General features: G+C 35.0%; 1 protein-coding gene across 2 annotated transcripts in view; it reads left to right on the top strand.

Moving 5' to 3' along the window:
• The window catches only part of ASCC3 (activating signal cointegrator 1 complex subunit 3), a 336,070-nt gene that overhangs the window by 211,923 nt on the left and 97,610 nt on the right, over nucleotides 1-26,537 (top strand). For both annotated transcript variants that reach the window (XM_045084262.1, XM_004767092.3), the window contains exons 22-30: nucleotides 103-257; nucleotides 2,772-2,870; nucleotides 4,043-4,211; nucleotides 14,398-14,618; nucleotides 15,886-15,971; nucleotides 17,874-18,040; nucleotides 18,150-18,295; nucleotides 18,421-18,541; nucleotides 20,758-20,900. In XM_045084262.1, coding sequence (XP_044940197.1) covers nucleotides 103-257; nucleotides 2,772-2,870; nucleotides 4,043-4,211; nucleotides 14,398-14,618; nucleotides 15,886-15,971; nucleotides 17,874-18,040; nucleotides 18,150-18,295; nucleotides 18,421-18,541; nucleotides 20,758-20,900 — 1,307 coding nt within the window. The remainder of the gene's footprint in view (nucleotides 1-102; nucleotides 258-2,771; nucleotides 2,871-4,042; nucleotides 4,212-14,397; nucleotides 14,619-15,885; nucleotides 15,972-17,873; nucleotides 18,041-18,149; nucleotides 18,296-18,420; nucleotides 18,542-20,757; nucleotides 20,901-26,537) is intronic.

Here is a 26,537-nt window from a genome sequence, read left to right as displayed (position 1 = left end):
CAAGCAATAAAACCACCTTCTCTGAAATCCCATTTACAAGTCAGATTATATTGCTTTTTTTCTGTCTGAACACATTTCTTCTGTGTGATGTTTTCCTTACAGGTCACATGCTGCATCATGTGAATATTGGGCTCAAGGTCAAACAGTGTGTTCATCAGATTCCTTCTGTTACAATGGAAGCATCCATTCAGCCCATCACACGGACTGTCCTCCGAGTGACACTGAGCATCTGTCCTGATTTTACTTGGAATGATCAGGTAAAAGTGGAAAATATCTATATCAGTGGTCAGTAAAAATGTCTGTACTGCAGGTTCGACTATACCTCCTTACATCTGTCCTTAAGACATAATAGAAAACTCTAAAAAGAATATATATTGAAGATTCATTTAAAGCATTGTAGTAATATTTACTACCATCCTGAAGAAAAATATGATATAATATATTAAAATGGCAACCAATGAGACCTCTTCATAACATCTTAGGTACCCTGAAAGTTCAACATTGAACAATAGTTTAGTGGATTCACTTTCATAAAGACTTTGCTTAATTCTGTCTTCTTTAATTTTGTTATCTTCATTTTTGCCAGCTCTACTTACTCTGTCATTTTATCCTACTAAAAAGTCAAGATTCTTTGTGGTAAAAGAGCCCTTTTAAAATCCTAATATTTCTCAAATTATCAGTCTCCTCTTCTATTTTCCATTAGATATGTAGAAAGAGTATTCTATGTTTTCCTCCTGGTCACCAGTTTCTTTCCTGCTGAGACTACTTTCTCAGTGATCACCAAAACCTAACTGGTTGCCATAATAATGACTTTTGCTGTTATTTTCCTTAGTTCTCTGAATATTCAGCACTATACATTGTCTTTCTTGAAAATGTCCTTCCTTGGCACCTATCACATTCCTGTTTCTGTGTTTACCCTTTCTATTCTTTCTAAATCTTAGACGTTATGGTAACTATAATTCATCACATCTGGTTGTGACACCCTTCCCACCCTGGGTGTCAGAATCTAATTATTTATGAAAATATGTGCAAGGGTCGACCATATTTTATATTTTAGCTTCATTTTTCCATATATCATATATATGAAATCATATAGGTATTTAACGTGTACACACACATATATGAAGTTCTACTCTGGATCCTCTTTCTATTCTATTTTTTAAGGTCTGTCTTTGCAGCAGTTGCTGTACAAAGACTCCAGTAAAAGTAGTGATTGTAGATACAAAAGTAAGTTTCAATCCTTTCTTTCAAGAAGCCAGTGGAGGAAGACAAGGAAATCCGTAATTGTAATAGCAGTACCTTCTTTACATGGTTATTTTAAGTTTCTGATTTCGTATAAGTAAATGTCTTCTACATTACCTGTCATTATTAATATATCTTTAATATGAATTAATTTTATTCATCAATGTGCTTAAAAATTAACCAGCCATAGTCTTAAATCTACCACTGGTCTTAAACTGTCCTAACCAGTAATTTCTTCAGCTTTCTTCTCTGTAAACATGCATAATAATAATAATAATTATCTTTCTCACAAATTCTGTGAGAGCTAAATGATATAAAATTATATTTAATATTTCTGTAAACATTAAATTTTACATAAAATGTAAAATTAGTTAAGCCATACTCATATTTCATTTATATTTATAATAGAGGGTTTTTAAAATCCATAAAAGTTTTATTTGCCTTTTTTCACAGTTTTCTTCTGTCAGTATCCATAAAAAAATCTTCCACAGTTTGATTTAATTCATCAGTAAGATAGAGTACTTAATCGTTTGTGTAAAGTGTTAACTTGAGCTCAGTTAGAATGCTATTGGCTGCAAGAATAGAAAACCTGACTTATCTCAAAGGGACTTATGCAAAAAAATATATTATCTTCCACAATAAAATGTCCACCAGTAGAATAGGCCCCAGAGGTAATTTAATGTATTTAATGCCATCATTTAGGGCCCATCTTTTTGCTGTCCTGACATTCTTGGCTACTTTCCAAATTTTTTCTGTGCTTCCTTGTTCACGTTTAACAGGGAAAGGTGAACACACCCCTACTTCATCAACCCAGAGCATGAACCATAAGACTTTTCCTCAGTCTGATTGAAATAGAATTGGCCATGTGCCTATCCCTTACCACAAGCTGTTTGTTATAAGGGGGATACTATAAGCTGATTGGCTTGGGCTATCCAAAATCATTCTGAGAGACAAGGTCACCTTTTCCTGAGTCACATAATAGAGAGATGAACACTTAACAATACTGGGCTTTGTTAGGAAGAAAAAAAAAAAAGAGGGAGAAGAATGAGTATAAAATACAGTATATCTATCTCTCCGATGGAATATTATTTGTTAGTGAAAAAGAATGAAGTACTGTTACATGATAGAACATGAATGAACCTTGAGAACATGGTAAATGAAAAAAGCCAGTCACAGAGGGCCACATATTATATTATTCCATTTATATAAAATCTCCACTACAAGCAAATCTTTATAAAATAGATTGTTGTTGTCAAGCTTGGAAGTTGGGACAATGGAGAAAGATAAGTAATGACTGGAGATGGGTGCAAGGTTTCTTTTTGGGGGTAATTCTTAAATAAGATTATAGAGATGGTTGTAAAAGCTTTATAAAAACCATTGAAATGTATACTTTAAGTGAGTAACCTTTTTAATGTAAATTATATATTAGTAATGCTGTTAGAAACAGAATAGGTGCTGGATTTGTAAACAACAATATCCCTTACTTGAGTTAAAATATACTTAGTATTAGAATATTATTTTTCCTCTAGGTCCATGGGACAGTAGGAGAACCTTGGTGGATTTGGGTAGAAGATCCTACAAATGATCATATTTATCATTCAGAGTATTTTCTAGTTCTGAAAAAACAGGTAAACATGGGTGTGTCTATTATTATGTTGCTATCAAAAAAAAGAAAACATAAACTAAATAATTTCTGTTTTTACCTATTTCTTTATAATTTCTTAGTGCCCTTAAAGCTTTATTTTTTTTTTTTTATGTTTCTGTTTGGTTTCAAAGGTAACAGGAATTGCATGTTATTATATTCATATATTCAGTGTGATCCTAGGTTGAGAAAGTTAATTGTAATCTTTATCATGGTTCAAGGCGTGACCTGCACAGGAGTGAAATATGTCCGATGGATGGGATAAATAATGTAATGGATAAATAAAATTAAATAAATAAAAACTAATACTTTAGATGTTACAAAAATTACTACAGAATATTGACTCACATTATGAAAAGAGCATTTTAAAATATTTTCCATAAATCCTAAAAGAAAAACTTAATTTGATACTAGCATATCTTTAACTGTGATGCTTCATCCATGATTTCTCTTTTTATCAAAGAGAAAACAAGTTTTAGGCAGGGAACCTTGGGTAGACAGTAGTAGAATTTCACAGGATGTTTCTTTTCATGATTACCTTCTATTTATGCTAAGTTCTGTTATTCCACTTTAGGTCATGGTAAAATTTAAAGAAAAATGTTAAGTGAATTGGTAAAAATCATGAAGTTAAATAATTTAATGGATAGAAATTTAGGAAATTCTGATAGTCAAACTGGTAATGTTAGTACATGATGATATACATATATCAATAATATAAATTATATATAAATTTTACTTTCTACAATATCAGATATCCTCAGAAGGGAACTACATATAAATTTCTGAAGTGCCTGAATATCTCAGCTACTTATTTATTTATTTAAGATTTTATTTATATTTATTTATTTGACAGACAAACAGTGAGAGAGGAAACACAAGCACGGGGAGTGGGAGAGGGAGAAGCAGGCTTCCCACTGAATGGGGAGCCCAATGTTGGGCTTGATCCCAGGACGCAGGACCCTGGGATCATGACCTGAGTTGAAGGCAGCCGCTTAACGACTGAGCCATCTAGGTGCCCCTATCTCAGCTATTTAGAAACCCAACATATTTTCTTGTTTAGTACCTATTGGTGTAGATAGCATTTTCTTAACACTAGACTAAGAGGTCCTTTATGATATCAGAATATTCATATTCACTTGAGACTTTATTTCACATTAGGTCATTAGTAAAGAAGCTCAACTTCTGGTATTTACAATCCCTATTTTTGAGCCTTTGCCTTCCCAATACTACATCCGAGCAGTGTCTGATAGATGGTTAGGAGCTGAGGCTGTATGTATTATCAACTTTCAACATCTGATTCTACCAGAGAGACATCCTCCCCATACAGGTAACATATTGAATTGTAACTTGAATCATTGATATTGTTGTTGATGTTTGTTGTTTAATTTGTGTGTTTGTTTTTATTATTTTTTTATTAAAATATAATGTATTATTTGTTTCAGGGGTACAGGTCTGTGATTCATCAGTCTTACACAGATCACAGCGCTTAACATAGCACATACCCTCCCCAATGTCCATCACCCAGCTACCCCATCCCTCCCACCTCACCTCCCCTAGAGCAATCTTCAGTTTGTTTCCTGAGACTTAGAGTCTCTTATGGTTTGTCTCCCTCTCTGGTTTCATCTTCTTTCATTTTCCCTCCCTTCCCCTTTGATTCTCTGTATTGTTTCTCAAATGCTTCAAATCAGTGAGATCATACGATAATTGTCTTTCTCCGATTGACTTATTTCACTTAGCATGATACCCTCTAGTTCTACATCGTTGCAAATGCCAAGATTTCAGTTTTTGATGGCTGCATAATATTCCATTGTGTATATATACCACATCTTCTTTATCCATTCAAATGTTGATGGACATCAAGGCTCTTTCTGTGGATTGGCTATTGTGGACATTGCTGCTATAAACATTAAGGTGCACGTACCACTTCAGATCACTACATTTGTATCTTTGGGGTAAATACCCAGTAGTACAATTGCTTGTAGGGTAGCTCTGTTTTCAACTTTTTGAGGAACCTCCATATTGTTTTCCAGAGTGGATGCACCAGCTTGCATTCCCACGGACAGTGTAGGAGGGTTCCCCTTTCTCCGCATCCTCACCAACATCTATCATTTCCTGACTTGTTAATTTTAGCCATTCTAACTTCTGTGATGTGGAATCTCATTGTGGTTTTGATTTGTATTTCCCTGATGCCTAGTGATATGGAGCATTTTTTCATGTGTCTGTGTCCATCTGGATGTCTTCTTTGCAGAAATGTCTGTTCATGTCCTCTGCCCATTTCTTGATTATATTATTTGTTCTTTGGGGGTTGAGTTTGACAAGTTCTTTATAGATTTTGGCTACTAGCCCCTTATCTGAGATGTCATTTGCAAATATCTTCTCCCATTCTGTCAATTATCTTTTGGTTTTGTTGACTGTTTCCTTTGCTGTGCAAAAGCTTTTTATCTTGAAGTCCCAATAGTTCATTTTTGTTCTTGCTTCCCTTGCCTTTGGCAATGTTTCTAGGAAGAAGTTGCTGCGGCTGAGGTTGAACAGGTAGCTACCTGTGTTCTCCTCAAGGATTTTTGGTGGATTCCTGTCTCACATTCAGGTCTTTCATCCATTTGAGTCTATTTTTGTGTGTGGTATAAGAAAATGGTCCAGTTTAGTCCACATTTCATGTGACTTCTGCATGTCCCAACACTATTTGTTGAAGACACTGTGTTTTGTCCATTGGACATTTTTTTCCTGCCTGGTCAAAGATTAGTTCATCATAGCATTGAGGGTCCATTTCTGGGCTCTCTATTCCATTCTATTCATCAATGAGTCTGTTTTTGTGCCAGTACCATACTGTCTTGATGATTACAGCTTTGTAATAAAGCTTGAAGTCCAGAATTAGAAATAAAGGCTTTAAATGATGGTGATGCCACCAGCTTTGGTTTTCTTTTTCAACATTCCTCTGGCTCTTCCAGGTCTTTTCTGCTTCCATGTAAATTTTAGAATTATTTGTTCCATTTCTTTGAAAAAAGTTGATGGTATTTCGATAAAGATTGCATTAAATGTATATATTGCTTTTGGTGGTGTAGACATTTTCACAATATTTGTTCTTCCAATCCATGAGCATGGAATGTTTTTCCATTTCTCTGTGTCTTCCTCAATTTCTTTCATGAGTATTCTATAGTTTTCTGAGTACAGATTCTTTGCCTCTTTGGTTAGATTTATTCCTAGGTATCTTATGGTTTTCATGCAATTGTGATTGAGATCAACTCCTTAATTTCTCTTTCTTCTGTCTTCTTGTTGGTATATAGATTTTATACATTGATTTCTGTGCATTGATTTTATATCCTGACATTTTATGGAATTCCTGGATGAGTTCTAGCACTTTTGGAGTGGAGTCTTCTGGGTTTTCCACATAAAGTATCATATCATCTGCAGACAGTGAGTTTGATTTCTTTGCCAATTCAGATGCCTTTTATTTCTTTCTATTGTCTGATTGCTGAGGCTATGACTTCTAGTTCTGTATGAAATAGCAGTGGTGATAGTGGACATCCTTGCCATGTTCTTGACCTTAGTGGAAAAACTCTTCAGTTTTTCCCCATTGAGAACAATATTCACTGTGGGTTTTTCGTAGATGGCTTTAAGGATATTGAGGTATATACCTTCTGTCCCCACACTGTGAAGAGTTTTGATCAAGAAAGGATGCTGTACTTTGTTAAATGCTTTTTCTGCATCTATTGAGAGTTCTTGTCCTTTCTTTTATTGATGTATGGTATCACATTGATTAATTTGCATTTGTTGAACTAACCTTGCAGCCCAGGTATAAATCCCACTTGATCATGGTGAATAATCCTTTTAATGTACTATTAGATCCTCCTGGCTAGTATTTTGGTGAGAATTTTTGCATCTGTGTTCATCAGGGATATTAGTCTGTAATTCTCCTTTTTGATGTGGTCTTTGTCTGGTATTAGGATCAAGATAATGCTGGCCTCGTAAAATGGGTTTAGAAGTTTCCCTTCCATTTCTATTTTTTGGAACAGTTTCAGGAGAATGGGTATTAATTCTTCTTTAAATGTTTAGTAGAATTCCCCTAGGAAGTCGTCTGGCCCTGGGCTCTTATTTCTTGGGAGATATTTGATTTATAGGTCTGTTCAGGTTTTCTATTTCTTCCTGGCTCAGTTTTGATAGTTTATACGTCTCTAGTAATGCATTCATTTCTTTCAGATTGTCTAGTTTGCTTGCATATAGTTGCTCATAATGTGTTCTTTTAATTGCTTGTATTTCTTTGATGTTGGTTGTGATATCTCCTCTTTGGTTCATAATTTTACTAATTTCGATCCTTTCTCTTTTCTTTTGGATAAGTCTGGTCAGGGGTTTATCAATCTTATTAATTCTTTCAAAGAACCAACTCCTAGTTTCGTTGATCTGTTTACTGTTCTTTTGGTTTCTATTTCATTAATATCTGCTATGATCTTTTTTATTTCTCTTCTTCTCCTAGGTTTAGGCTTTATTTGCTGTTCTTTCTCCAGCTCCTTTAGGTATAGGGTTAGGTTGTGTATTTGAGACCTTTCTTGTTTCTTGAGAAAGGCTGTAATGCTACATCTCAAAGATTTTCAACAGTTGTGTTTTCATTTTCATTTGTTTCCATGATTTTTTAAAAATTCTTCTTTAATTTCCTGGTTGACCCATTGATTCCTTAGTAGGATGCTCTTTAGCCTCCATGTATTTGCGTTCTTTGTAACTTTCCTCTCATGATTGAGTTCTAGTTTCAAAGCATTGTGGTCAAAAATATGGGAATGATCCCAATCATCTGGTACGATTGAGACCTGATTTGTGACCCAGGACAAGATCTGTTGTGGAGAATGTTCCCCGTGCACTAGGGAAGAATGTGTATTCTGTTGATTTGGGATGGAATGTTCTGAATAAATCTGTGAAATCCATTTGGTCCAGTGTGTCATTTAAAGACTTTATTTCTTTGTTGATCTTTCACTTAGATGATCTGTCCATTTCAGTGATGGGTTGTTAAAGTCCCCTACTATTATTCTTTTACTGTCGATGTGTTTCTTTGATTTTGTTATTAATTGGCTTATTTAATTGCTGCTCCCATGTTAGGGGCATAGATATTTAAAATTATTTGATCTTCTTGTTGGATAGACCCTTTAAGTATGATATAGTGTCCTTTCTCATCTCTTATTACAGTTTTTGGTTTAAAATCTAATTTGTCTGATACAAGGAGTGTTACCCCCAGCTTTCTTTTGATGTCCATTAGCATGATTAATGGTGTTCCACTCGTTCACTTTAAATCTGGAGGTGTATATGGGTCTAAAATGGGTCCCTTGCAGATAGCATATTGATGGTCCTTGTTTTTGTTTCATCCAATCTGGTACCCTGTTTCTTTTGATTGGGGCATTTAGCCCATTTACATTCAGGATAACTATTGAAAGATAATGGATTTAGTGCCATTGTATTGCTTGTAAGGTGACTGTTACTGTATATGGTCTCTCTTCCTTTCTGGTCGACGTTTCTTAAGGCTCCCTCTTTTCTTAGAGGACCCCTTTCAATATTTCCTGTAGAGCTGGTTTGGTGTTTGCAAATTCATTTAATTTTGTTTGTCTAGAAGCTTTTTATCTCTCCTTCTATTTTAAATGACAGCCTAGCTGGATATAGTATTCTTGGCCGCATAATCTTCCTCATTTAGTGCTCTGAATATATCAGGCCTGTCATTTCTGGCCTTCCAGGTCTCTGTGGATAGGTCTGCTGCCAATCTAGTATTTCTGCCATGGTGGGTTAAAGACCTCCTGCCCCTGGAGCTGCTTTCAGGATTTTCTTTGTCTCGGAGACTTGTAAGTTTTACTGTTAGATGATGGGGTGTGTACCTATTTTTATTGATTTTGAGGGGACTTCTCTGTGCCTCCTGGATTTTGATGCCTGTTTTCTTACCCAAATTAAGGAAGTTCTCTCTATGATTTACTCCAGTATACCTTCTGCCTTTCTCTTTCTTCTTCTTCTGGGATCCCAATTATTCTAATATTGATTGTCTATGGTATTACTTATCTCGAATTCTTCCCTTATGATCCAGTAGTTGTTTATCTCTCTTTTTCTTAGCTTATTCTCCATCATTTGGTCTTCTATATCACTAATCTCTCTTTTCCCTTATTTATCCTAGCAGTTAGAGCCTCCATTTTTTTATTGTACCTCATTAATAGCCTTTTTGATTTTGAATTGGTTAGATTCTAGTTCTTTTATTTCCCTAGAAAGGAATTCTCTATTATCTTCTATGCTTTTTTCAGGTCCAGCTAGTATCTTTATAATCATCATTCTGGACTCTAGTTCTGACATCTTACCAATGTCCATATTGATTAGGTCCCTGCCAGGTAGTACTGACTCTTGTTCTTTTTTTTTTTTTTTTTTTGCAGTCAAATGCTCTACCACTGAGCTATACCCCCTCTTTTTTTTTTTTTTTTTTTGAAGTGAATTTTTCTGTTTTGTCATTTTGTCCTGAAGGACAGATGAATGAGAGAACAAAAATGCTAAAAGGGTAACAATGACCCCGAAAAATATACACTAAACAAATCAGGAGAGACCCGAAACTGGGGGGGAAAAGCGGGGGAGAACATGATTTGGCTGGTGAATGGAGCAGATCCACACACTAGATTTTATGTGTATTTTGGTCTTTTAGGAGGAACTGCCTCCCAAAATTTTAAGGATAGAAAAACATATATACAAAAATAAGGGTAAATATGATGAAGGGATGGAATATGACTGTAAAGATGAAAATTAAAAAAGATTTTAAAAAAGGAATTGATAAGATAAGAAGTTGGTTGAAAAAAGAAAGGAAAAAATTTTTAAAAAGAAAAAGAAAGAATGTGATCAGATAGGAGACTGGAACAAGGCCATACACTAGATTTAGGGTACATTTTGGTCTGTTAGAAGAAACTGTATCCCAAAATTTTAAAGAAAGAAAAACTTATATATATGCTTAAAAAATAAGGTTAAATAAGATGAAGGGATAGAATATGACCGTAAAAAGGAAAATTTTAAGAGATTTTTAAAAAAAAAATTTATAAGATGTTGAAAAAGGAAAGAAGAAAAATTCAAAAAGAATAGAAAAAACTGAATTAAAATGTTAACTTTGAAAGACTAAAGAATCGTGGGAAAAAGGCCATGAATTCTATGTGCTATATTCCCCTAGTGCTAGAATTTTGCAGTTCTCATTGATCAGCAAACTTGGTCTTAGCTGGATGTTTTTGCTGATCTTCTGGGAGAGGGCCTGTTGCAGTGATTCTCAAATATCTTTGCCCAAGGCAGAATTGCACCACCCTTGCCAGGGACCTGGCTAAGTAATCTGCTCGGGTTTGCTCTCAGTAGCTTTTGTTCCCTGAAGGCTTTCCCTATAGCTTTGGAGGATGGGAATGAAAATTGTGGTCTCCTAATCTCTGGCCCTGGAGGAGCTGAGAACTCGGGGCCCCACTCCTCAGTCGGCCCTCAGAGAAAAGCAATCACTCCTATCTCCCTGGTCTCAAGCCTCACTCCGTAAGCACCTAGCCTATGACCGAGCATTTCTGTCTCTGGCATATGATCCTGTTTGGAGTCTCCAAACCAAGTAGATTCCTGTGGTGTGCTCTCATGCTGCTCTTACTAAGGGAGGAAAGGGAGTCTCACCGGATCTGCCACTTTTTTGATCCCTGCTCAAGAGTAGTGGCCCAGCTGTGCTGTAGATCATTGTTTATGGCAACCCCGAGCTGAGAGCCCACTCCTCATGTCCATTTTTGCAGCCAGTTTCTCCACTCTGATACTTAGGAGCTCTGCCACACTCAGTTATCCCCAGTCTTTCTGTGACCCCAAGAGTCCTATGACCACAATGTCCCTGCAAGAGTACCCCCTGGCTCAGCCACTAGAGCAATGTCCCTCTACAGAGCAGACTTCTAAAAGTTCTGATTTTGTGCTTCACTGTTCTGTCACTTGCCGGTAGCCAGCTGATGGAGGCTACTTACCCCCTGCAGTCTGTCTTCCCAAATATCACCTTGAATTCCTGTCTCTGCAAGGTCCTCCCTTCCAGAAAGTGGTTGTTTTTCTGTTCTCAGAATTGCTGCTAATTCTTTTCTTCAATCTCCTGTTGAGTTTATAGATGTTCAGAAGTTTTGATAACTATCTAGCTGAGACCAGACACAATTTAGGTCTCCTACTCCTCCGCCATCTTGCTTTTCATCTGATATTGTTTTTATTTTCTTTTTAAATAGTTTTATTGAGATACAATTCACATATCACACAGTTCACCCTATAACTTAAATAAGGTATCCAATTAAAAAAAAATATATATATATACAATTAAACTTTATTATTATTGGTTGATGTAGTACCTTTAAGTATAACTTTATGATGAGTACAACTGTGTTGGAATGGGTGCATTGTTGTTTTAATTAAAGTTGCAAGTGTCTGTGCTTTAAAGTTGTCTAAATACAATCAGAACCCAACTCATTTAGTCAATATAGTTTGAAAAAAGACCTTCCAAAATCAAATCTATGTATACATTTGGTAGAACTTAATAGCAGACCTTCATTTTGTTTGAGTTCAAAAGACATTAAGCCTAGTCCAATTCTCATAGCTATAACAAGCTGGAGACTCACTACTTCTGTATTATTATGCCTTCATATTTATATTTTTAAAGGATTTTATTTATTTATTTGAGAAAGAGAGAGATTAAGAGAATGAGTGGGAGGAGAGGCAGAGGTAGAAGCAGACTCCCTGAAGAGGAGGGAGCCCAGTGTGGCACTTAATCTCAGGACCCTGGATCATGATATGAGCCAAAGGCAGACACTTAACTGATTGAGCCAGTCAGGCACCCACCTTCATCTCTGTTTTATATACAATCGTTACAATCCATATCCCCTTCCTTCCCACTGCAAGTCTTATTTGTCATTTAATCTGTGCTCTTTGGGAAACTTATGAGGTATCCTTTTTGTTTGCATTTATTGCTATTTACCTAAACTTATTTCTAGTGTGTTAAATGAATTAAAGTGAATCACAAGTTCTTTTTCTTCCCTATAGCGTGCTTCTACACCAAAAGAAAAAAAAACTAGTATTAAGGAGTCAGGTTATGATATCACTGCAGAATGGATTCATGATACCTCAAGTCATCCATCCTACAAACAATATATACCCTTTATATTAGTTCTCTTTTTCCACACTAATATGATAAAAGGGAATATGGTAATCTGCAATATCATGTAACAGTTTTTCATTGTCAAAACTAACAAAAATTCATTTTTAGATTTTTGTAACATGAAGAAGAATCTTTATATTTTGATTTATTAAGAAGCAGAATTTCATGAATCAATGTTTATATTGGTACTTTTAAGTGCTCTCCATTCTATTTTTAAAATGTCTTTAGATTAAGCTAATAATTGAGTATATTAAGTGTATTTCTTGTTGAGAATTCATAATTGATTAATGATTTCAAGAGGTCCTTAATTTAGAGAAAAATAAAGGCTGTTCTTTTCATGTAATTCCTTTGAAGACAAATTATTTTCAAAATAAAAATAATATTCCTTACTACTTCTAATGAATACACTTTTTAACAGTCCTTTGGGAAATGAAAACAGGCATTAATGTGATTTTAATCTTTGCCATTTTTTGTCAGATGTTTACCTTGTTTATTACCTTAGCATATCTTAAAAAGAAATACTTTAGACTACAGCTTAAAACAACTTTGATACCTTGACAGAACTAAAAAGATTGTCAACATAGGGAAATAGAGTTTGCAGTGTCTACCAATACACTCATTAAAGAGGACCTTTCTGTTTTTCTTCCATCAAGTAGACTTATATGTAATACCTAGAATATCAAAATATGTAAAAATGTTTGGTGCTTTAATTTTAAAGTATATGGTACCATCATTACTACTAAATCTCGAGTGCAGTATTTGATTTTAATGTGCATTAACATTGTATATTAATGCTCATTTGGTCACTTCTCTGTTGAGTGCAAAGCACATATCACCCTATTTATATAATTAGTTGGCTTCTGACTACACTTCAAAAAGCAGTAAATATACCACCGTGACATCTTAGTGGATATTAGAAATGCGTGATGTAACCTCAATGATTCCCAGTTCTATTTGGCTGAGGGTGGGAGTGGGTATGTGTTTATGTGGGTGTTTGTAGGCACCCCATTGAGCCTAAATCAAACAAGAAAATTCTTCACATTTCATAGAAGTGAATCATCACATTTTCATATTATTAGCATATACCAAAATGTTTATTTTTCCTATTAAGAATATGTCTATGCTTCGGTTAACATTGCAAGTTGAGACTTCCTCCCTTCTTGATTTTCAGTGCTACAGAAAATTTAGGAGATTGTGATCTGCTACAAAAAATTTATGCAGTTGCCTCTTAATTACCTGTGAAATAGAGTAAAGCTGCAGAGCTGAGATAATGTTTCTAAAATAGCTTTTCTATCTTTAAGTACAATTTTTTTCTAAGATTTTTATTTATTTGTTTGACAGAGAGATCACAAGTAGGCAGAGAGGCAGGCAGAGAGAGAGGGGGAAGCAGGCTCCCCGCTGAGCAGAGAGCCCAGTACGGGGCTCAATCCCAGGACCCTGAGATCATGACCTGAGCTGAAGATAGAGGCTTAATTCACTGAGACACCCAAGCGCCCCTAAGTACAATTTTTGAGAATTCTCTACACTTTCCATTTTGAAACTGTACTATGAACAGCTCACACAGATATGGACCACCATGTCCTCTTACAGATTTTTTTTCCTCCTTATTCAAACTTCATGTGAAGTTTGAAGATGAAGTGGAATCATCCTCCATGAAAGAATCCTGAGAGTAAAGTTGCCTTCCAGTTTTCTAACTGATAACTTTTCTGTATTATGGGAAAATACAAGTTCAAGAATGTGTAACTTCATTTCTCTAAATCATTTTAACTGTCTAATCTCCTAGACCTCTAGTTTATATAATAAGATACAACTAAATTTGTTTGTTTCCATGTTTTCTCAGTGCAGTTCTTTTTACCCACTCATTCTCTTATTTGAAACTCCCACCTGAGTTTTTTCCTGTAATTATTTAAGTCTATTTTAGTTTTTTTTGACTAAACGAATAGCTCATTCAGGCATTCTGGTTTGGTCATTTTTCTGACAGATAAAAGGAAATTTATTATTGGTAACCATTTTGGTCCTGCAGTTTGCAGTTGGTTTTCCTTTTTCTACAGATTGGGCTAAATTTAATTTTCTTCTACACCACGCGTATTTTCATACAGCCGTCGCTCAAATTAGTTTCCTGATTGGAAAAGAGCCATATAGTGATATTAGTGTTGGTATATGGGGAACTCTACCAGAAGAGTGTCCAATACATCAAAATTATAAATGTGCTAACAGCGAGAGAAAAAAAGACCTGTAACTGGTATATTAAAATTTATGTTAAGCCTTTTTTTCCCCCTTCCAATGAATTAAAGATTGTTATAATTTATCCCTGAGAGACAGTGTTTCGTATTGTCCATTCTTTCCAGTTATGGTTGTACCTGTTTCATCTTTTCAGAATTACTGGATCTTCAGCCTTTACCAATTACAGCCTTGGGATGTGAAGCATATGAAGCCCTGTACAACTTTAGCCACTTCAACCCTGTGCAGACACAAATATTTCATACACTGTATCACACAGACTGTAATGTCCTACTTGGAGCACCCACTGGATCAGGAAAGACTGTTGCTGCTGAATTAGCCATTTTCAGAGTCTTCAACAAGTACCCTACTTCAAAGGTCTGTTTGAAGGAATCACATGCTTGCATTAAATTAGAAAACACAGTCTGTCATCTGTAAACTAGCCCATTCTAAACACACAGTAAGACTCAATGCGTAGATTTGTCACTCTTTTAGTGCATTTTCTGGGGGAACCAGATCAGCATTAGAATAACTGGCCAGAAAAATTTTATCTTAAACTTTGGAGTCCTCTAGTTGGGTTTCTAATGTACACGTCAGTTTGCACATGTCCTTTCCTCATTGTAAGGTACCTCATTCATAGCCATATTTATAAGATAAATAATGACTTATAATCAAATCCTTTTATAATAAAAGAAATGCTAATGCTTTAACAAATACAGTGTGGTTATATGTATGAAATACAGCGGCAGTTTTTATTCCACATTTCTGCAAATGGCCACATTATTGATGGAAAATAACATGGTGAGTCAAATAAGTATTGATTTTATGCTTTCTTGAAATATGAAGTACATACTCATAGTTTAGAAGTATTATTTTTCAAGAAAGCTAATTCATACATTGTGATTGGAATTATAAGGTATTTTCCTTATCATTTATTATTTTAGAAATGTTTTAACTTCTTTTTCAGTGATTTTCAATTAGTGGCTTTTCTTCCCTGCTTAACTTGAAGTTTTCCTACTTCTCAGTCTATTTTGTGGTTATCAATCCATTATAGGACATGTTAATACAGCAGTAGAGCTCATCTCTAAATATGAAATAATTTATAAGGGAAAGAATTTTTTCACAAAGCAATCTGTATGTCAGTTAGGATTATTAAAGACCAATTATTGTTATTAAAAAGGTAGAATACCTAAAATGTGTGATTGTCCTCTTCCATAAAATCTGCATTAAAATTTAAATGATATTTATCTCTCTTTAGAATTTCAAAAGTAGTTAACCTTTTTCATGGAAGAGTTAAAATTCACATGATTTTTTATCATAATACCAGGAAAAACTTTTATTTTCATCAGAATATAAAATATCTAAAGAAAATTCCTTCATTGTTTTTTTTTAATATTTAAAATTTTCTATGTCTACATTTTTATGACAGTAGACATTTTTATGTCTACAGTATTATATTTCTGTCCTACTTTGGATACAGGCAGTCTGTGCAAGTAAATGAGTTTTTTCATTATTTGAAATTTTAGTCTTACAGTAACAAAAGATATATTTTTAAACCACACTGTCATGTAGATGGAGTTTACCTTTATTTGAAAATGATGTCACTATTTTCATGAGGTCTTTTTACCCTCCCCTCCCTTTTCAGGCAGTATATATCGCACCCTTAAAAGCCCTGGTACGTGAAAGAATGGATGATTGGAAAGTTAGAATAGAAGAAAAACTTGGCAAAAAGTAAGTTCTTCCTTATTCAGAAGCTATGCTTTGAATAATCTAAAAGGACCAACAAATAAAAGATTTGCATAGGGGCACCTGGGTGGCTCAGTGGGTTAAGCCTCTGCTTTCAGCTCGGCTCATGATCTCCGGGTCCTGGGATCGAGCTCCGCATCGGGCTCTCTGTTCTGCGGGGAGTCTGCTTGCCCCTCCCTCTCTGCCTGCCTCCCTGCCTACCTCTCTGCCTACTTGTGATCTCTCTCTGTCAAATAAATGAATAAAATCTTAAAAAAAAAAAAAAAATTTGCATAAACCTGTTGGATGCTTTTATAATGATTTTTGTAGTCTTATATTTCAGGGTGTTGTCATTAGTGTTAAATGTTAGCAATATTCTCATTGTTTTAATATTGAAAAATGAAAAGTTCTTAAATTATTTAATAGGAATACCTTAATTTGGCAAGATAATTTTCTCAAAATTTTTAAATTCTAAAATAAAAGTGAATTTTATCTCTTTATTTTTCCTTTATATCATTCAGAGTAACTCCCAGGAACCATGTAGAAGGCATTTTGCATGTAAACAGTTTATAGAAAAATAGAAATCCATGTGAAGAACCTAACTTTTCAAAAAGTGTTTTAACATTGCACAAGTTTATTCATTGTGGTATTATTTTTAATAACAAGATTGCAGGTAACCCGAGTGCCTAATAGAACATGACTGAATTAATTATGGTGCATTTACACAATGCAAAATATTCTATCATCCTATAAAGCACAAAGTTTATATACTGAAAGATCTCCAGAGATGCTATAGAAAATGTTTTTAAGTACAATATTCTATCACTTATTTTTTTAATGGTAGGGAATATAAATATGTGGTTGCTTTGGAACAAGAATCAGGTAATTGGAAGATAGACATGTTACAGAGACTGCTGACCACACATTGACCCATACGAATATATTACATATTCAAAATAATGAATATAATGTAAAAATAAAAATGAATAAAAATAAGCAGAAGCTTTGGGAACACTATACTTGGGAAACTAATCTTGCCCCTTTTGTTTTTGAGGATTAAGACAGATGTAAAAATTATTCAGTGATCACCTGAAATTTAGAGTTGGCCTCCAGACCCTCTTCCTCTCTGTAAAACTGGGGTCTTCTTATTTTTTTTTATCATGTTCAGCTAGCCACTGTATAATACATAATTAGTGTTTGATGTAGTGTTCAGTGATTCATTAGTTAAGTATAACAACCAGTGCTCATCGCAGCATGTGCCCCCCTCAATACCCATCACCCTGTTACCCCCCCACCCCCCTGCCCTCTGAAATCCGCAGATTATTTCTCGGGGTTCATAGTCTCTCATGGTTCATCTCCCTCTTGATTTCTTCCCCTTTGGATTTCCAAAAACAAACAAACAAACAAAACTGGGGTCTTCTTAGAATGAGATAACACATATTTGCCTCAGCCTATGTTGTTTATGTCCTATTAGGGTTGAATTTGCCTGTAATATCTATAGAAAAAAGAAATGAAGCTTACACATAATTATATTCTTAATGAATGCCTCTTTTGTCTTAATAAGTTAACACTGTCCCTTATTAGAAAGGTGTTTATTCTAACATATGGAGAAAGAAGTGTGAGTTCAACTCTATAAAAACTTACAAGGCAGAGACTTTGTAAACATAATCACAGCAAAGGTTGACACCTTCACATATCTGCATAAAAGTTAGATTATCAGTGATTTAAATTTACACATTCTCTTAAAATTCTTGAGAAACATATTTTGGCCATGACTCACAGAAACTTTCAGAAATCAAAGGGAGATAAAGTGGTGTTAAGCATTACACAATTTTATTTTAAATGGTATTTTTGCCTTTCCAAGGTCATGTGTTATCTGAGAAAAGAATCATTTTTCTTCCTATCCAGAGTTATTGAACTAACTGGGGATGTGACTCCCGATATGAAATCCATTGCTAAGGCTGACCTTATCGTCACTACACCAGAGAAGTGGGATGGAGTCAGTAGGAGCTGGCAGAATAGGAACTATGTGAAGCAGGTCACTATTCTTATCATCGATGAGATCCATCTGCTTGGTGGGTACCGTGCTATCTGACACCAGTTTATACATTTTGACTCTCACATGGGCAGCAGCCAGCATCAGGACCTGTTCAATGATTAACATGTATTATTCCTATTTCCTAGGGGAGGAAAGAGGCCCTGTTCTGGAAGTCATTGTATCTCGAACAAATTTCATCTCCTCGCACACAGAAAAGCCTGTTAGAATAGTTGGACTCTCTACCGCATTAGCTAATGCTAGAGACCTTGCTGACTGGCTCAATATTCATCAGGTATGTGGAAGATTGATAAATAAGCCTTTGATACTGTGGCGTAGGTGGCTGTGTTAAGGAGGCACTAAACATTATAAACTTAAATATAAAAATGGAAAATGATTTCTTTGTCGTTTTCACTGCAGATGGGCTTATTCAACTTCCGACCATCAGTACGTCCAGTTCCACTGGAAGTTCACATTCAAGGCTTCCCAGGTCAACATTACTGCCCTCGTATGGCTAGTATGAATAAGCCTACATTTCAAGGTAAGCTTCAGGCCCTTGGGATGAAATAGCAACCATTTTGTACGATAGCCTTTAAACGCGTTCCAGATAATTTGGGTTTCTTTGAACGGGTAATACTGCTCCAACTTCTCCAAATGTAGGTTATGCCTCTGCTGTTAAGGCATAAAAATGTATGTTGAATTAAATATTGAAAATTGGAGAGATTTCATATATGATACTATCTTGGAAGTAGAGAAAAAAATGTATGTATTTTTTAAAAGTAATTAAATAATTCTTTATTAAGTTATTTTCTTATAGTAGTAGCTTGAACAAATGATAAATAGGAGCTATAAGTATAAAAAATACCACATAATCTTTACCAGAAAGCATAAAACTTACAAATTTTAGTACTTTTTTTAAACAATGCTTCTGTTTTTGTGGTTTTTTTTTTTTTTTTTTTTTTTTTGGTTTTCCTTTTCTAACAATTTAGACAAGCAAGAAAGATTTAAGAATAACACTCCTATTGAAACATGTTTTGTTTAGGCTGCATAAGGGATATTTATTATATCAATTAAAAATAACCTCCAAAATAAATTCTCTAATGTGAACTGCTGTTGATTGTGAGGTGACAGTTGTGAGGTGACTTTTTAGCTGCTGTAATTAGCCTTATGACAGAAGCAAAGTATTGATTGTGAACTGGAGACCAATCTTGGCAGTTCGGATTATTTACACCTCCACAGAAGCATTGCATAAAATCACTAATGAACAATAAATCTGCCGTGAGCTGTTCAGCCACACCTGTTCTTGCAGCAGCAAAAATCCATTAAATGTTGAGGTTTAAAAAAGAGACAGATTCATTCATGATTATGTGTACAAATGATACCAATATTGCACTAATATGTGTATTTTAAACATTGTATTTCTAATATGATTTATCAGAGCATTACCATTTATATTCTGTAAGATTCGGATATACTGTGAGTGAGAAATAACATAAATGAATTTATTTTTTATGGTATGTATTGTGATTGCTTGTATTTATTTAAGGAATGGCCAGTTGCATACCAGTGATTGAAACAAAGCATTTTGTGTTCTATAAATCAATAGTAATAACTGAAGTACTTACACTTCTCTAGACGTATCAGTACAGTAGCTGTCCTTATAAACTATTTATTATACTTGTAGCATATCACTATATTTCTTTGAGTTTAGAAATATGATTTAATGATAGCTTCATTTCTCACTCTTAGGTCATACATATAGTCAAGGTCATGTCATCATTTTTGTTACAAACCTTGTTTCTTAACCCATAAGAAGAAATTCTGAAACATTTCAAACAAGAAATTATAAGAAGGTTAAACTTTTTATATAAAACTTTTACATATCTCTGTTTTAAGAGACCTATGTACACATAAGGATAAATTTTACTTGTGCCAGCTTATGAGCATTTTGGTAAAGAAATCTTGTTTCCAGTTAGGTCACATGGCTCTTGAGGTAATTTTTTCTTTCAGTCTTATTATTCAGGTTTCAAACCATTCATTTCCTTTTCTGCGTGTCTGTTTCAAACCATTCATTTCCTCTTCTGTGTGTCTACCATCCGTGTGCCATCAGCCACATACAGATTCAGGCACGGTGTTCTCTGCAGCTCTCATCCACATTCTCTTATCTTTCCACTTGAAACCTTACACATGTTTTGGGAAAACAGAAGACCTTCATTTGACATATCTCTGGCTAGTCTGTTGATACAAACTCTCAATTATTCCATCGAGTGGTAATGACAGCAATAAAAGGAATTTTTGTGGCGTTTCTTACAATTTTCATCACTCTGCAGGACTTGACTCTCTCCCCCAGATGCCAGGACCAATTAACTCTGTAATACCATTGCTTAGGCAAGCAGAAACACAACCGTGAAAACTCAACCTTAGATTGAATATTCGTATACAGCTGTCACTAGACGATAGCAGCTTTTGTAAGTGTCACCTTCCTCAGCAACTCAAAATAGAACTGAGACCTGACACAGTTAAATTTCCCCTGTCCAGGCAATGTACTCCCCTCAGTGGGTTCAGCTACCTTCTCTTTTCTACCATTTTTCTAATATGCTGTCAGGGCCGGGTAGTACCATAAACAATGCAGAATTTGATGATCAAATTAAGAATTCATATAAATCACTTAGTTTCATGTATCCATTTGGTATCCTAATGATATGCATATTATGGTATAAGTAGCTTATCCTTTTATTTTCCACAACTTTTCAATAGCAATTAGAAGCCATTCTCCAGCCAAACCTGTTTTGATATTTGTCTCATCAAGACGTCAGACTCGTCTTACTGCTTTGGAATTGATAGCCTTTCTGGCTACTGAAGAAGATCCAAAGCAGTGGTTAAATATGGATGAAAGAGAGGTAAGCAATCTATTTTATATCTATTTCTTACACATGTCAAATTAGTTTATATTTAGCATAATGGAAATTGCATATTTAATGATGTTTAGTTTTAAGCTATACTAAAAATTTAGTATAATGTTACAGAAATTTAGGGAAAAAGTAGGAAATGCATAATACTGCCACCTTAACAGTATTAATGTTTTGATATATTTTCTTCTAATATGTTCCTGGTGAATATTTACTTTGATATCCATATTTGTTTCCATATATCTTTCCTTTAACATCATCACCTATGTATATTATAATATATTTGTTTTTCTATTGGCGTGTTCACTGCCCTCATGGAACTTAGAAACAATTTTGCAAAATTGACTTTCTATAAAATATATAATAACATAACCATTTTTAAAAATTTAGAAAACACTAAATGTGAAAATTAAAAACCTGTTTTTATCCTTTAACCAAGTAGTAACCATCATTAAAATTGGAAGCAACTATAATTTTTTATGTCTACATAGTTGTAGTCTATTATGTGGCTACCCCATTAAATAAATAACCATGCATCATTATTATTATAGGTTTTCTTTATTTAAACTTATTTCCTCAGTATAAATTTAAAAATAATGGGTCAAATAATATTGATTTTTTTTAGTTTTCATATACACTGCTAATTATTTTCCAAAAGGGTTTACCAGTTCACCTTCTCCCATTGATACGTGTATTGTCAGCAGTATATGAGAGTTAAATAACAGTTTTACTACACCCTCATTTGTTGTAACTTATCAATATATTATAGGTAAGATATTCCTTATTATTTTAATGTACATCTTAATTTGTGTGTGATTGAACTTTTTTTCATGTATTTGTTTACTGTTGGTTATCTTTTTCTTTTTTTTTTTTGGTCTGTTTATTCCTTTAAACTTTTATGTTTTGCAGTACAGCATTTTTCTTATAGATTTGTGGCAGCCTTAACAAATACACGCACACCCCGAAATTTCATATGACATCACTTTTTTCCATATATGTTTATTACTACACATGCACGCGTCCGCACACACACACACTAATCTTTATCTGATTTTATTAGTTAATTTTGCTAATTCCTTGGAATTTTTCTTTTTTTTTTTTGTCTTAGTAGCTTTTTACAAATAGAGTTTTTGTGTTTTGGGGTACATTGGTGGCACAGTCAGTTAAGTGTATATACGACTCTTGGTTTCAGCTCAGGTTGTGATCTCAGGGTCTTAAGATTGAGTCCCACGCCAGGCTCTGCGCTTAGCTCAGCGTGTACTTGAGTGTCTCTTTCTCTCTCCCTTTGCTTTCCCTCCCAACGCTTTCTCTCTCTCTCTCTCTCTCACCCTCCAAAATAAATAAATAAATCTTTAAAAAAGAAGTCTTTGCATTTGGGGGTTTGGGGCACCTGGATGAGCCAGTGGATTGAGTGTCTGACTCTTTGGCTCAGTTCATGATCTCAGCTGTGAGATCAAGCCCTGTGTCAGGCCCCCTGCTCAGTGCCGAATCTGCTTGAAATTCTCTCTCTCCCTCTGGCCCCCCTTCCCTGCTCATACTCTCTCTCTCTCTCTTTTTTTTTTTTTTAAAGGAGAAGTGTTTGCATTTTATGTGATACAGTTAATAATCATTCTTTGTGATTCTTTCTACTACTTCTAAAGGTAGATATTCCTCTTTCCCTCCATAGATTTATAGTGATTTTCCTTCCTTGTACTTGTCTTGCTTTTTAGAGATATTTTTCTCATTGGAATTTCAATAAAAAAATAGATAAAATCAGTAATAAATTTGTTGCATTGTTTCCCTTTCTCTCCATATCTTTCCTTTTTCATCTCATGCAGCCTGAAGAAGAATAGTCAAAACAGTGTTTCTAACCCACTGGTGTCCAGGCTCAGTAGTTGGTATATTTTCCCCTTCTACTTCTCATGAGTCCTTTAGGATTAGTAGGCCTGTTGGATGATACTGTGTATATTGCAGTTCTGTGTTAACTAATATTAGTTAACTAATAATTCAGAATGTTCTTGTATAGGCCTGTAGGTAACTTTATTCACTGATAAGTAGCAGATCCCAATATTGACTTCCTATAAAAGGTGTCACATGACACTTTTAAGTAGAGTGACCACTATCATGTTACCTCAATGTTGTTTGTGTATACTAAATATTTATTTAAGATAATGATTTAAATCAAAATAATTTGTCAAAAGTTTTCTTGTCCTTTTATTCAGTTAGTATGTTCAAAAGAATCACCCTGCTGTGTGTAACAATATCTTGAACTTAGGAAGCAAATGGTGAGAAATAGATGTATGGAATATTGACAGTTTATGTGCAGCATCTGTCTAGGCTTAATATATTTTCTCTTGCATCTTATCCCTAAAAATGTTCCAAATGGCCGATTTTCTTAGAAGTCAAGGTATAAAGTACATACCTATTGAATGCATTTTGAGAGTGTGTTCAAAATGTATGTGTGTGTGCGTGGCAGTGCATTTTGCATGTGTGACTCATACTAACCTCAAATGCGAACCTCATGTCCTCTTCTAGCTATAGTACACTTACTATTTTTTTTTTTTAATTTAAATGTATGAGACCTAAGAACCTGTGGTCAGCTCAGCCATTATGTAGAGTTACTTCTCCGTTTTTTGGTTTTCTTTTTCCTCAGCACAAAAATTTATCACCAAGGCTTATTATAAACCATAGAATTTACTTGCATGGCTTCTGCTGTTTTGTAGATTTTTCACTGCTAAAATAATACAGCTAGAAATTATGTCATTTCCAGACATTGTGTTTTACCAAGTACATTGCAATAGTAAGACAATCCAGGCTTAGTTTTAGTCTTTCCTCTAAAAGTCATCACCTTTAAAATCAAAATGTCAGAGGTTTTGCAACTGATTGCTATGCAAATTCAATCCAGTTCTACCAAAAATCTATAAAGCAGGTGTTTCAGTTTTTGATTCCCCTAATTACCTTAAATTTTTTAACATTTTAGTCTTCATGAGAGTTACTTTCCATCATATTGTGGACTAGAAGTTTAGTGACAATTCCTGTTGCTACTGCTTGCACAGTTTCAGATTGGTGTTCTGTGGCAGAACCAGGTAGATTAAGTGGGTCAGCAAAGGAGAAAAAAAATAAAAGTTATCCATTGATCTTCATAGTCCAGTAAATCTTCAAAGTACTAGGAAGCAGGACCACCCCTTCAAGTATATCATTGATGTGAAATTATACTGTAGCATGGGGAAACCCCAAAAGTAATACCTTTTCATATTCCTCATCAGGAAGTGATTTCAAAAGTTGGTAGGCATATGCCACCATGTCACTTGGAGTCTCAGTTTGATAAACACCACTGGTACATTAACTTAAGACTGTTGTTGGGTTTTTACATTACTCTCTCAACCTTCGAATCCAAGTCAGAAACATTGGAATGCTTGAGCTTCACCCTCAAGCATACAGCAGGAATAGAGAATATCTTACCTCTGTGACTTCTGTGCAAGAGAAGATACTCAGTTGCTGGCTGTGTGTAGGTAGTCTTTCACAGTCCTTTAGCTGGTTATATCCAGTCATTCTGTTCTTTTGCAATCCCATTTCAATATTCTCTAGCCAGGGGGCTAAATTATAAAGTTACCCACAAACAACACATGCTATATGCAGAAGAGGAGGGTAGAGAGAAGAAAGAGAAATGAAATTTGTTAAAATATATAAAATGTGTTAGTTAAAATATGCATAGGGCATATATGAGATAGCAAAGGTAGAGGTCACAGTATTTTTTTCTGCAACACAGGACAAAACGTATTTGGCCAGGGAGCCAGACATTTCTGATTTATTTTCTCTACCATCCAACACCTGCACACTACTTCAATCAGCCCATAAGCTAATTAAGATTCTTTATCCATTGGAGTAACCAAAACCCTCATTCTTGAAACATTAGAAATTGGATTTTTATATATCCTTACTAAATATGGCTTTAAGAGTTTTGATTAGTTTTTCAAGTGGATACAGTAGTGTGAGATCTTGCTAGGATCTATCCAAATTTTTCCGTCCCCTTATTGTACAGCAATAACCCAATTTCTTTAGCAGGATTGGTTACCTAAACTACACTATGACCACATTTTGCTTAATCACCCATACAATGAGAGATGTAGCTATTTCAACTTCTAAGTAAATTGTTACATCCCTTGAATGTTAAGTCTCTAAACTAGCACAGTTAGAATTATAAGGAAGGGAAACAAAAATTTTCTAAGTGGTTTATTAGCTATGACTACAAAAGCATTTGCACATGTTGAATACTTGATTCCTGGAACTGTATATTCTAGGAATGAGAGAAGCAGTATCATTTAATGATGACTACTTCAGAGCATACACCTCATTTTACAAGGGAGTTCCCCCAGTCTTGCCAAAGCAGTGTCTTTCAGTTGCCACTCTGAGTCATTCATCTATAAAGCCAGCTCTTTCTAGGTAATGAGGGAGGCAGTAAGACCAGTGAATACCATGGCATCCATTGTCTTAATCTTTCTTAATCTTAATCTTTCTGCATAAAGTGAATTCCTCACTCAGGTTATCTCCTATCCTGTTTCCTCAGAAACATTATCATAGGGGATATTAGATGATGTATAAAGATGATGTGTTCAGTAATCCTACTGTTGAGGCTACTGAGAGCACTTAATAAACAGGAAAAAGAAACAAAATCCAAAGTGTCCATTCTAGACATCATCCCAAATAGATGGCGCCTCTGAAATAGCAAGGATCCAGTATAATCTCCTTACTACCAGAGAGCTCTCTGGTCCTCTGAGCAAGGTCCTTTATAATGGGCCTGGGGATGTTTGCCCTGGTGGCATATTAGGCACAGAGCGGGGGCAGTAACTGGGTCTGCCTGAGGAAATGGTAATCCATGTTTAGCCCGTGCGTAGTTTTCATCTCTTCCACCACGGCACCATTTAGTACATGAACCCGCTGCACACAACCCTGGGATCTGAAGCAGGGGGAAACTGCCTGATAGCCTTAGAAGTGATCATTTTATTCACTTGACTATTAATAGCATTGCCCACCCTGCTGTTAACTCCTTGGTAAACATCTTCATGGGATGTACGTAGTCTGTTCTGGGACCATTCTAAACTTTCATCCCCATAAATCTTGTGCCCTTCTTGCCACCTGCCCTCCAGCTGAATTAGAGATAGCATGGAAAGAAAAGGCATATGCATGGAGAGTTCATGAATTGCCTTTCATGATATTCTTCCATCTGGTCCTTTTATTTCTCCTAATGATGGACTGCTGCCAGGTACACCCCCTGTATATCTGGAGAGACCATGTAGCAGTAGTTCATGATCAGTAGCTTCAGTTGCAAAATTACCTGGTATCACATCAAAAATGCCCATAAAAAGTAATCCTCTAACTTAAGTCATTAGGCAGCTCTTGCCAGATTTTGTAAAGTGTTCATTAACATATGTATTGAATATCTACAACTTTACCAAGCACTATGTCAGCCAACTGATCCCTATTCTCAAGCTCAACTAGATAGAAATTTAAAAATATATATATGATGCAGCAAATAATATTATAAAAATTGCTATAAAAATGAGAAATGAGGGCGCCTGGGTGGCTCAGTGGGTTAAGCCGCTGCCTTCGGCTCAGGTCATGATCTCAGGGTCCTGGGATCGAGTCCTG

This window comes from Mustela putorius, unplaced genomic scaffold (assembly GCF_011764305.1).
Source record: "Mustela putorius furo isolate JIRA1106 unplaced genomic scaffold, ASM1176430v1.1 tig00000759_pilon_pilon_pilon, whole genome shotgun sequence".
NCBI classification, from domain to species: domain Eukaryota; kingdom Metazoa; phylum Chordata; class Mammalia; order Carnivora; family Mustelidae; genus Mustela; species Mustela putorius.
This window is presented reverse-complemented; position numbering and strand designations above follow the sequence as displayed.